The 12,200-nt window shown below is 38.4% G+C and overlaps 1 protein-coding gene across 4 annotated transcripts in view; it reads left to right on the top strand.

The window, feature by feature from the left end:
- Nucleotides 1–9,644, top strand: part of METTL15 (methyltransferase 15, mitochondrial 12S rRNA N4-cytidine) — a 434,852-nt gene extending 425,208 nt beyond the window's left edge. For all 4 annotated transcript variants that reach the window (XM_074012586.1, XM_074012585.1, XM_074012584.1 and 1 more), the window contains one exon: nt 9,359–9,644. In XM_074012586.1, coding sequence (XP_073868687.1) covers nt 9,359–9,384 — 26 coding nt within the window. In that variant the 3' untranslated portion in view covers nt 9,385–9,644. The remainder of the gene's footprint in view (nt 1–9,358) is intronic.
- The last annotated feature ends 2,556 nt before the right edge of the window (nt 9,645–12,200 follow it).

Here is a 12,200-nt window from a genome sequence, read left to right as displayed (position 1 = left end):
TAACTTCCTAGATGTGATGACACCTGAGTTATGCCTTGATAGCTAAGGATTAGGCAGAGAGAAGAGAAGGCACCAAGGGAGGGTTGCCCAGGGAGATAGAATGTCATCGGAATGCCCATAGACATCTAAAGCAGTGCAGTGATTTGGAGGAAATTAATGTTTCTGAAATTGTTGGATCATAAAGTTCAAGGGGCAAAATATTAGAACTTGAAGCTGGAACAATAAACAAGGGTCAGATGACAGAGATCCAGTTAGACCATGTTGAAGACCTCAGATTGTATCCTTTCAGTGATGGGAACATTGAAACACTTCATCTCTCTGTTGCCCTTTCTTTGCAAATGGGACAGACTCAGGGCATTCAGAATAGAATGTTCTGCTGAGTTGTTGTGAAAACCACAATGTAAGGAGAAGCATGAAAAATGCTGCATATGCCATGAAACAAAGAAGCCACGCTTGAAATCAGAATCTCCAACAAACCCCGGATCAATTGTGGCATCCTTAGCTTGGCCGTTGAACAGCTAAGGAGAGGGAATCACTCCAAGGGTGTTTTTTTTTTTTTTCCTTTCCTTGAGATTTTGAAAGGTAGGTTCTTTTTTATTTATTTATTTTTTAATCCATCTAGCTTTGGCTTCAATATGATATGTCCTAATTGTTATTTTCAAACATATTTCTTTCCATTGTTCTGGGCCCTGTTTTACCTATAAAGAACTAAGAGGCAATCCTTTCATTGTGAGAGGGGTGGACATCCACCCTGGAGCTCTGGATGACTCACTGCTTCACTTCTTACCTGTTTACCTTTAAAAATAACTGCTTTCTGTCCAGCCTTGCTGGATGCTGAAACGCATTTTGAGCTCTCTGAGAAGGGACTCCTTTCCCTTTGTAGCAACTTCTCTTGTTTATATCAATGCCTTATTTCTATATTTCAATCCTTGCCACTCTTTCCATTCTCAACTGTCATTGCCATTTGCTTTGGCAATAAATAAGGAATGAAAGGCGAAACAAAACAGCCCGCCACGGTTACTGACAATGATATGTGTGGGGAATTTTTCAGAAACCTCAGAGAGGAGACTCCAGTGGTTTCTCAGCCCACAAGTTTCAGCGGCACGGGGAACAATGGCTCTTCTGCCTACCTTCAAAGGACAAGATGAGGCATGGTCCTTGTTTTTCCTTTTTCTTCCAAGCTTCAAACTTGAGCAAACAATCTTTACTTAACCCACATGGAAAACTTGCAAACAGAAACACATTCCTCCTCTCCTATTAGTGCTGGGATGAAAAGCAAACTTCAAATTAGTTAATGTTCATGTCGTTAAGTGGTTCCCTATCGACTGGAAGGAAGTAGGTAGGGAGCTGACTTGGAGAGGGGCTACTGCTGGCAGGCCGATAGCAAATGAAAGCCAAAATCACTCTGATTGCAGAAGAAAGGTTTTTAAAAATAAAAGCGTAAAGAAATTTTCTAGGCAGTACAGGACCTCATCTCTGTTGGATGCTAGAGACCCCCCTCCACATGACACGTCTGGGTCACTTTGAGAAAGACAGACTTGGGAAGGAATATCCTGGTTGTTATCATGGTCCATGAATATTTATGGAGCAGCCCTTAATAGGAGTGCCTGGCGCCACCACACAGTTTTATTGTTTGGCAGATTGAAAACCAGCTCCAAGCTCACTCCTGGGTCCTCTGAAAAGAATGTCTAGATTTCCAGCAGTGAGGTGGCTGCATCATTCCTGTTGGAAGACATGACCCTCTTGTTCCATGGGCAGGAATGTCTATAAGCATAATTTGATAATTGAAACAGTTTGGGAACTGAACAGCCCTTACAGTGAGGGTCTTCAGAAAGTGTCAGCTGTTTGCCTAGGGGTTAGCCATGTCATCCTCATACCTGTGGTGAAGTAAGTATTTAAGGAAAATTCAGGGTAACACTATCCTGGTAGTTAAGAAAAACAAACAAAAAGGACATACCAATTATTTTGAACAATTTGAAAATTGAGTTAGAAGTCCTAATTTAGAGGCAACCTTTGGCTTAGTGCAATGTCAGAAGCCCCCCAGAACGGCTCCTGTGAATCACTACACTCACTCTGAAATATCGCTATTAAGTCATGAATATTGGAAGGGTTTTAACTATGAGGCTATAGGGTGTCCATGGATGTACATCAGAGGGATATATAACTGAGTACATAAGCTTGCTAAAATTCTAGGAACATTTCATATATGTATCTGTGAATGTATGTGTATGCATATTTGTTTGTTTGCATATTTCTCAGGGAGGAGAGTCATTGCTTTTATCAGATCTTAAAGGATTTTTCTAAGTCTTAAATACTGAAAACCACTGTTGAATTTTAGAGTAGAGATGGACATCAGAAATATTTGATCCAGTCCTTTTTCAAATTGCTTTGCTGTGCTGAAACTTTTGTGTAGATGAAATTCACCTGAGATGCTTGTTTAAATGCACATTCCCGAGCCCTACCTCTAGACAGGCTGATTTAGCAGATTTTGGAGTGGGATCCAGAGTTCTGCTTCTTAAAGAAGAATCTCAAGAGGCTGGGAGCCGTGGCTGACACCTGTAATTCCAGCACTTTGGGAGGCCGAGGTGGGCAGATCAGCAGGTCAGGAGATTGAGACCATCCTGGCTAACATGGTGAAACCCCGTCTCTACTAAAAATACAAAAAATTAGCCAGGCATGGTGGCGGGTGCCTGTAGTCCCAGCTACTCAGGAGGCTGAGGCCGGAGAATGGCGTGAACCTGGGAGGTGGAGTTTGCAGTGAGCTGAGATCACACCACTGTACTCCAGCCTGGGCAACAGAGCAAGACTCCGTCTCAAAAAAAAAAAAAAAAAAGAAAGAAAGAAAGAAGAACCTCAGAGATCATGAGCCACATGCATGAATCAAAGGTCTTACTGTGAAAGGAGAGTAAACTTAAGACATATTGGGAAGTGTGATGGTCAAGTGCACAGGGTTTGTAGAAATCATCTTCAAACTAGAGCAGCTCTACTTTTTTTCTGCTTCACATATTGAGCTCCCATGTAATATTCTATTTTGCAGAAAGGCTAAAAAAACAGCATGGACATCACTAACAAAATTCAACTACCTTCTTATAGAAGAGGAATCTAAGGCCAAAGAAGTAAAGTGACACTGTCAAGGTCACATTAGCTTTTAGTGGTAGGGGAGGAGCAAGAACCCAAGCCCCCTGATTGTTTGTCCAGGTGTTTTCCAACATGGCTGATTCTCCTTAAAACTACACACTGTAGTTAAAGCACCAGTTTTTAGCATATCATTGGGGAAGGAAGATAGGAAGTATTTAAACTTTTTTACTCAGTCACATAAAGAAGTCTTCCTGGCCCAATGCTGTAGGTCATGCCTGTAATCCTAGCACTTTGGGAAGCTGAGGTGGGTGGATTGCTTGAGCCCAGGAATTAATGACCAGCCTGGGCAACATGGTGAGACCTCATCTCCACAAATAAGAAAAGTGAGCCTGGAGTAGTGGTGCATACCTGTATTCCCAGCTACTCAGGAGGCTGAGGTGGGAGGATCACCTGAGCCTGGGGAGGTCGAGGCTGCAGTGAGCCATGATCAGGCCACTGCACTCCAGCCTCGGCAACAGAGTGAGACTTCATCTTAAAAAAAAAGAAGAAGAAGAAAAAAAAGAAAGAGTCAGAGGGCTAGGAATGTTTAAACTAGAAGGGAACTGGGTAATCAAGAAGACCTGGGCGAGGCTGCCCTGGGAGCCTGATAGAAACAACAAAGGCGTCTGGAGCCCATGCAATGAAAACAGCTTCATCACTTTGTCTGGTGCCAGCCTTGCCACCCAAGAGATATTACCTTCAAGAAGGTCCCAAGAAAATAACTTATGGTTAGGCCACCCTGGGAGTTCTTTTATTCATCTATAAATATGAGTCTTTTCTTTGGTTTCAGGATTATCTGGTAATTAATGGCTTCAAGGTGATTCTTCAGATTTGACTAGAATTTCTAGCATGCTATAAAATTTCAGGGTAGTTTAATAGCGGGCAGGAAAATACACCATTCTTCACAGAGTTTAGAACTGTATTCATTTAGGAAGATGAATTTCAAAAGTTTTCAAAGCCCAGTTAAAGTAAATTTGGGTGGTGATATCAATTAACTAGGCTAACAGGAGTTGTAAAACCAGTCTGAAAATGTTTTCCAACCTCTTTCAAGATTTCTGATGCTGCTGGATTCTGACTTATGAAAACAGTTTATTTTCTTTGTTCTCTATTTCCATTTTGGGTCGTGGCCAGTTTTAAGAACTAAGAATTTCAAGGCTGGTTTACAAAACTATCAAACTTCGGGTTTTTTTTTTTTTTTTTTTAACTTCAGGAACTGTTAACATGGAATATGCAGTGATGCATGTTCCAGGATGCAAATAATCAACTCCTTTAAAAAATCCAGTATTGTACTTTATACAGTTTTGTATAATGACTTTTGACATTCAGAATTACAACCTGAGGTCCTGCGTCATCAATGGAGGATTCCATTCTAATCAGCCCCTATTTAGTGCCAAGTATATCTTACTGGGTTTTATTGTGTCATAGAGCTCCAGGCATGGACAAGTCCAGCCAGTTCTGACATGTTAGAGCTTATTCAAAGGCCCGAAGGGATGGGCCCTCTAGTGCATTATTTCTATGAATAAACAAGGTAATTGGGAAAAGAAAAGCCAAAAGAGCACTATACCAGCTGCAAAAGGATTTCTCCCTGATGGAAGAGTTGAGTGTGTAAGTTTGAGAGGTAGATGAGGCTATTAGAGAAGACAGACTGTTGGCTTTATCTTGAAGAAATCATATGAAGTTATTCCTTCTGGGGCAGTGCCAGACATTTAGGAAGGTAGGGCCATGTGCTGGATATTTGATGTTTGTGGCCTCACCAGATTCACTTTCTATTTTTCCCCTCCCTGCTATAAACTCCAGAGCTGACCTTGGGCTCCCTCATTTTCTGCTTCTGGTTGGGTTTGCTTAAGGCATTGCTAGAAGACTGGTAGGAGAAAGCAGAGTAGGGTCAGTGTATTACTATCCTGGTTCCTTCCATGTCCTACTCTGGGAGTTTCTCTCAAGTATAGGCCATAGCTCTTCGGTATCCTTATTTGCCCCACTCTTGCTGTCTCTCCAGGTTCTCCACTGACTCCCTTTCTTGCCTCTTCAGACCTGGAGGTGATCATCTGTTACTCACCTTGGGGGTAATGCACTGTTCTTGTAGTTTCCTTATATACTGTCCACAACTCTAGCAAGAATCCTTTTACTAAACTTGCCTTAATTTTTCCAATTTGAGTGTGCCGTCTGTTTTCTGTTGGGACCCTGACTAATACAGGTGTGTAGTAATGAGGCAGTGAAATGAATGCTGTATCATTAAAAATTTGGTCAGAAACTGAGCACACACAATAGGAAAGCTCTGTGCCTTAATATGAACAGGAGAATCTGGGGGATATTAGGCCCTGGGCCCAGCCCTCCCAATGACCTGTTAGAAGTGATTAGAGCACTGTGACAATCTGTCTAACTGTGGTCTTTTTAGATAGACTGGTTTGCTCAAATAAGGGCTCCCTAGATAGAAATATCAGGACAATAATGCTCTATTTCTGGATCTCTTTTAGACCATCCTCTATTTGCCTATTTTACTCGGTTTCTAATTGTTCATTCCTCAGCCTCCTTCACCTCTTCTTCTGACATGCCATTACAGTGCAGTATTTATTCTTAACTTACCTTTGATTAAAGTCAGTTTAGAGTGTTGTTTTGACTTTGACCTTGGGACCTCTTTAGGACACAATAATCACTATTCATAGTTAATGTGTGTTGTATTCTTGCTATGGCCAGGCATTTTAGTAGATGTTTTATATTCATAATTTTATTTCATCCATACTACAACATCATGATGTAGGTATTATTATTTTCCCCACATTACAGCTGAGGAAGCTTGCATGATTAATAAGTGGTAGAGCTAGAACTTAAACTCAGGCCATCCTATGTGGGCAAACTGTGCTTTACTATTTGGCTCTTCACAGCATTGCTATAGGAAAATAAACCCACACCCTATGTGTGTGACTGGCTGAGTTTGTCCCTGGGAGGACACAGTGAAAGACTTCTCTGCAGCCACAATATATAGAATGTCATTAATAACATGGGAAAGTGGATAAAGGTGATGATTTGAGGATTGTACCAGGACTTCCCTTGCTTTGTGCTAGATGACAGGAATGGTTTGGGATGAAGTCCTGCATATAAGTATTAAAATTTATTCATTTATTTCATTCAATACACAATTTTAAAATCTACTATGGGCTAGATGCTAGGGATGCAGAAAAAGATATAATACAGTATTTGCCTTTGTAAGGCTTAAAACCAAGTGAAATAAATAAGTATGGTAATATGTAAATGTAATTTAATTCCTACAGATTTAAAGACTTCTTTTGATCTTGGTCATGAATGCAACTCTGTGAAGACTGTTTGAAAATAGGTATTCATGCCAACTATAAGGTCAATACTTCTATTTAGAGTGAAGTCTAAAATTGATAATGTATATAAGCAGTGTATTAGGATACTCCAGAAAAACTGAACCAATAGGATGTATGTATACAGTACATAGAAAGATTTATTTGAAGGAATTGGTTGACATAATTATGGAGACTGGCAAGTGCAAAATCTGCAAAATGGCCTAGCAGGCTGGAGACCCGAAGAAGAGCTGATTCTACAGTTCAAGTCCAAAGGTTGTCTCCTGCAGCATTTCCTCTTGCTGGGGGGAGGTTAGTCTTTTGTTCTATCCAGGCCTTCAGCTGATTAGAGGAAGCACACCAGCATCATAGAGGGTAACTTACATTATTCGAAGTCCACCGATTTAAATATTAGTCTCATCCAAAAACACCCTCACAGAAAAATCCCAGAATAATGTATCTGGGTGCCACATATCTGGACACTATGGCCCAATCAAGTTGACACATAAAATTCACCATCACAAGAAGCAGAAGGAGCCTCAGGAACCAACACAGTTAGGAAAAGCTGGGCTCTGGAGACTACATGACCATCTCACTTCTTCACCATGGGTTACAAGGACAGAACCAGTTGCCACTACTTGAATTAAGCAGAGTAAACATGAAACCATGAGGTCAGGAGGAAAGCTAGATATGTCTCTGGCAAAGGATAACTTGCTAGGCTAGGTCTATGTCAAGGACCAAATCATCATTTGTTTATTCATCCACTTTTACATTATTTTATTTATTTATTTAATACATTTTTATTGAAAAAGTACTAAATGCCAAGAACTTTGCAAGGTTCAGAAAACTAGCAACTTTGCTAAGGATACAACATTAAATACAATGGATGCGGTTCTTGCCTTTATGGAGTATACTGATTTAGAGGCAAGATGGACAATAGACCAATAGTTGTTTAAATAATTACTTTATTATAATTCTAATAAGTGACGTTTAAAAAAAGGGTATGGTACAATGAGAGGATATAACTAGTTAAAATAGCAGGCACTGAGAGCTATCATCAAACCTATTCCCTTGTGCTCTTGGGCACGTAAGTAATCTGTATTTTCCATCCCAAATGCAGACACATTTTTAGTTGGATACGACAATATAATTGAATTATAATCAATAAAATGTGAGCAAAAATAATATATGCCATTACACAGTCTAGCCTATAAAATTCTCCCTTATACAATATTCTGTGTTCTTTTTGCTTTGACTTGAAACATATGAACATGATGACCTTTGAACCTATGTGTTAAAAATGGCAGAACCACATATTGGAAGCAGATTGGCTCTCTGAAACACCACACAGAAGTCACCTACCAAACACTGGCATTGGACTATTACATGTGTAAAATAACTTTATATTGGCTTTAGCCACAGTGATGCTGATATTTGCTCATTATGAAGCTAGAATTGCAATAATTAATATAGAAACTAATTCTGAAGTTACGATGCAACATAAACTTGAAATGAGGTACTATCTACATATAACAAACATTTCAAATAGGTGACATTGACCTATCGGTAATAAGTTAGGCAGCCATAAAACTCTTAAAAGTTGGATAAATGAAGGCCCATTCTATTAATTTGACCAAATATTTGGTAAAGTTATTGGCTATGATAACTTGAAGGCAGAAAATGGACCTATTCAGCCTGTGGTTTCAGTTATTAATTGATGGGTGATTTTGTATACCAGGACACATATGACAATGTCTGGAGATATTTTTGTTTGTCATGGCTAAGGTGGGGTGGTGCTATAAGCACAGAGTGGGTAGAGGCCAAGGATGCTGACAAATATCCCACAATGCACAGGATAGATGCCTAAAATGCTTAATTATCTGATCTAACATGTCAATAGTGTTGGGATTGATAAATTATATTCTGGGGGATACAATTGGAAAAACTCAGAATAATCATAAACCGGTTTTCATTTCCACCTTTTACCAAGATGTTACTGGGAAAATAAAGCTAAATCCAGAAATAATTGGATAGTTGCCAGACAATAAGAGAATACTGAAAATGTTTGATTCTTTTAACAGTCCCACTTCAACCGTGAACCATAATAGATAAAATCTAAAGAGGTTTTGAGTAACAGTGACTCATTTAGACAGAGCTCTGGAAGTACAGATTAAAGGTATGTGGCCTTCCTACCCAAGTCTATGATTTCACTGGTCTCAAGATATCATCTATTAATGTGAAAGAGATTGCCTTGGAAGATGGAAAGCAAATACCTAAATTGGGCTTGAGAATTTTATCTAGGAAATAACCTTGGACATACTCACTAGAACATGGAACTGATTAGTAACTAGATTAAAAGCCTACCAAGGAGCCCAACAGGTATTTGAGGGAAAGGTATTGTCAAAGACATTTTCTTCGTTAGAGCATTAGTATTGCCTTAATGAGTAGTTACTTAGTGTGAAGGTTTTAAGAAAGTGTCTTTGTGGAAATTGCATTTAAGCTGAGTCCTTAAAAATGGAATAATCACCATGGTAAAGAAGTAAAACATTGTGTAGTTCTTGAAGTTAGGAACTGAATGAGAGCAAATATATTTGAGATACAGTAAATTGAAGGGAGCCTAATGAGAGATAAGGACATTAAGTAAGGACAAGAACATACAGGTCTTAAAGGTTACAGAGAGAATTTGGGTAGCTTGTGTCTTTCTAGAAATTTGTTCGTTTCATCCAGGTAACCTAATTTGTTGACATACAATTGCTCATAGCATTTCTTTATGATTATTTTAATTTTTCTTTTAGCAGTTTGAATATGTCATCCCACTGCTTTTGGCCTTCATAGCTTCTGATGAGGAATCAGCTGTTAGCATTATCGAGAGTCCCTGTTACATGAGTCGCTTTTCTTTTGCTCTTCTCAAGATTCTCTCTTTGTCTTTGACCCAGGTCTAGAAAAAAGAAGAATTACATGAAGATACGTGGAGACAACAACCTTTTGTAGCCAAGGGGAGAGGTTCAGAAGAAACAAAGCCTGCTGATATCTTGATCTTGGGGTCTAACATCCAGAACAGTGATAAAATAAATGTTATTTAAGCCACTCAGTCTGTGGTATTGGTGACAACAGTCCAAGCAGACTAATGCAAGCCCTGACACAGACTTTATGCAACTTAATTCTCTTTTCTCACTCATGATTTTCTCCTCTGTAATAAACTCTAATTATCAGTGATGAAAATTAAATGTGTGAATGTTTACATCATTGTTTAAAGATGAGCAAAGAAAACCAACACCCTTGTTTTTGTTTAACGGATATACTTATTTTTGAATGGAAATGTTTAAGCAGATGCAGATTTTTTTTTTTAACAAAATAAAATACTATCCTTTTCTGAGCTCTTTCAAAAAATACATACCTATTTTCTGAGGAGACATTTTCAGTTGGTTGAATGATGTTTAATTCAGCTTTGCAAATAGCTCTTCACCCAGAATATTGCTGATGGTTTGTGCAAATAGCAAAGAACACTCAATTTATTTTACTACCTTAGTTGGAAAACAAATTTAGTTAGTTACTCTACCTTTTGTTGTGTTCATTTGAAGCATTATGCTTTGACTCATAGTTTTTCTTATAAGACACATTGGGTAAAGAAAGTAGCACAGAGTTGAGTCCCACCCAGCCCTGTTACTAAATGACTTTGTTATCTTGGGTTAGCTAACTGGCTTTTCTGAGTTTGTTAGCTACTTTGTAATATGACATTAATTTTATCATTGCCTCACTTGACCATTCATTTATAATTTAATAAATAAATAGGCATTGAGTACCCCCTGCATGCTAGGCACTATACTAGATGCTGGTGATTCCATGGACATCAAAACCAGCCACAGTCAGTATCCTTGTGGAGCATTAATACAGTGAGAGCACAGATATTTATAAAATAACTATAAAAATAAATGGAAAATTGCAACTTTGCTATCTCCTAGAGGAAAGAGGCATGGTGCTTTGAAAGCATATTATAGAGGGATTTGACTTAATCAAGGAGGTATTTGAAGGCCTCCCCAAGGAAGTGATAATTGAACAAAGATCTGACAAAAGAAGTAGGTGCTAACTAGGACTGAGGGGATTAAAAACAAGGCAACAGATATGAAATATGCTACTATTTTCTTACTAACATTACTGTTATTTAATAGAGACCTTCTTAGCATTTTCATCTCATCAGTGAAGTGGCACTTAGTCTTATGATAATTCCAGGTCTGGCATTATTTCATAATTCCTTGTCTGGAATAAACCTTTTCAAACTTGAAGATAATATACCCACAAAAATTCTGACTTTCAAAGTAATTGTGAACTGTGGCATCCACGGGAAAAATTCATGAAAAAAAGACTCAGTGTATATCATGATTATTTTACATTTTTCTTAATTTTGTACCTATTTCCCATTCTCTGCCTATATTTTATAATAACTTTTATATCAACTATATTTCCCATGTTAAACCTGAATTATGAAATTCTTTCTGCATTTTATCTCATGTTTTGGAAAGAAAGTTATTTCTTTTCAGCTTAATCTTACCCAGTACAAAGCCGTTGTAATAATGTACTTTATTTTTATTTTTGAAGGCTTCTGACCAGTAAACTGCATACTTCAAAAAGGGACTATCTAAGCCCAATAGGCACCACTCAGCAACAAACCAGCCGATTCCCTAATACTAAGCAATTATGTAAGGACTGTCCAAACATAATAAAACAGCATTTCTCCCTCAGGGGAGGACTTAAAGGAATAGTCACCTCTTCCTACTCCTTTCATATAACATTGCTGCTTTCCCATCTGAACCGAGACTAAGTCAGCATGATTGGTTAGGCTCTTCTTACTGAGAACAAACTGAACCCAGATGTGAATTGGGGAAGGGAGGTCAATTTTGCTTTTGGTCTTTGCAGTGCCAACGGTCCAATTTTTTCAAAACTTTACAGTACCTGGCACTTTGGGCCATGTTGTAAAGATCAGGTTTATGAATATTTATTAGTCATTCTTTGGTAATTACTTTGCCACGATTTTCCAAATGGACAAAAACCTTATTTTTTTCCTTCCATTAGTATAGTACTTGTGGTATGTTTGTTTGTGTTACATAGGTACTAAATATTGAAAGCTAGATTTCAGATCATTCTATGTTGGCTTAACTGAGCACTCTTAAATGCTAAGACTTTTAATTGGTGAGCCATTCTGAAGCAGAAATATTGTAATGCATCTTTTAATCTGTCTAATTTTGAAATGTATGAACAAAAATGCCCTGTAGGAAACAAAATGTCATGAGGCAAATGTTTGACATGAAAGAGTAGTATAACTGGAATGAGGTAGAATCCTTACCTCAGGTGCAATGGCTTAAATTTAGCAATTACTAGTGTCCATGAATGGAGCGGGTTCATAATCCTAAAATGTTCAGCAAGGATGAAGACATAGGTGGAAATCTGCTTACATTGAGAAGAGAAAGACTTTAAGATCAATAAACAGCACTTAGTTGAAACCACTAATGAGGTACACAACATGTCTCAGAAATCACAAGTTTATTTTGCTTTTGTGAGAAGTCAGAATAACTTGTGGCTGAGGCTGTCAACACACTAGACCGCAGCCTTGTGGCAGCCTCTGGATTTTCTAGTGCTTAAGAAGTGTCAAGTTCCCAGAGAAGGGCAGAAGCTGTGTCATCTGAAGCATGCAGTTCATCAGCTTCATACTGGAAAACAACTTGAGATGTATCATTTTAAAGCACAAAGGAGGTAACTTTATGAAAATCAATTTCTTGTTAT

The sequence above is a fragment of the Macaca fascicularis genome, chromosome 14 (assembly GCF_037993035.2).
Source record: "Macaca fascicularis isolate 582-1 chromosome 14, T2T-MFA8v1.1".
Taxonomy (NCBI): domain Eukaryota; kingdom Metazoa; phylum Chordata; class Mammalia; order Primates; family Cercopithecidae; genus Macaca; species Macaca fascicularis.
This window is presented reverse-complemented; position numbering and strand designations above follow the sequence as displayed.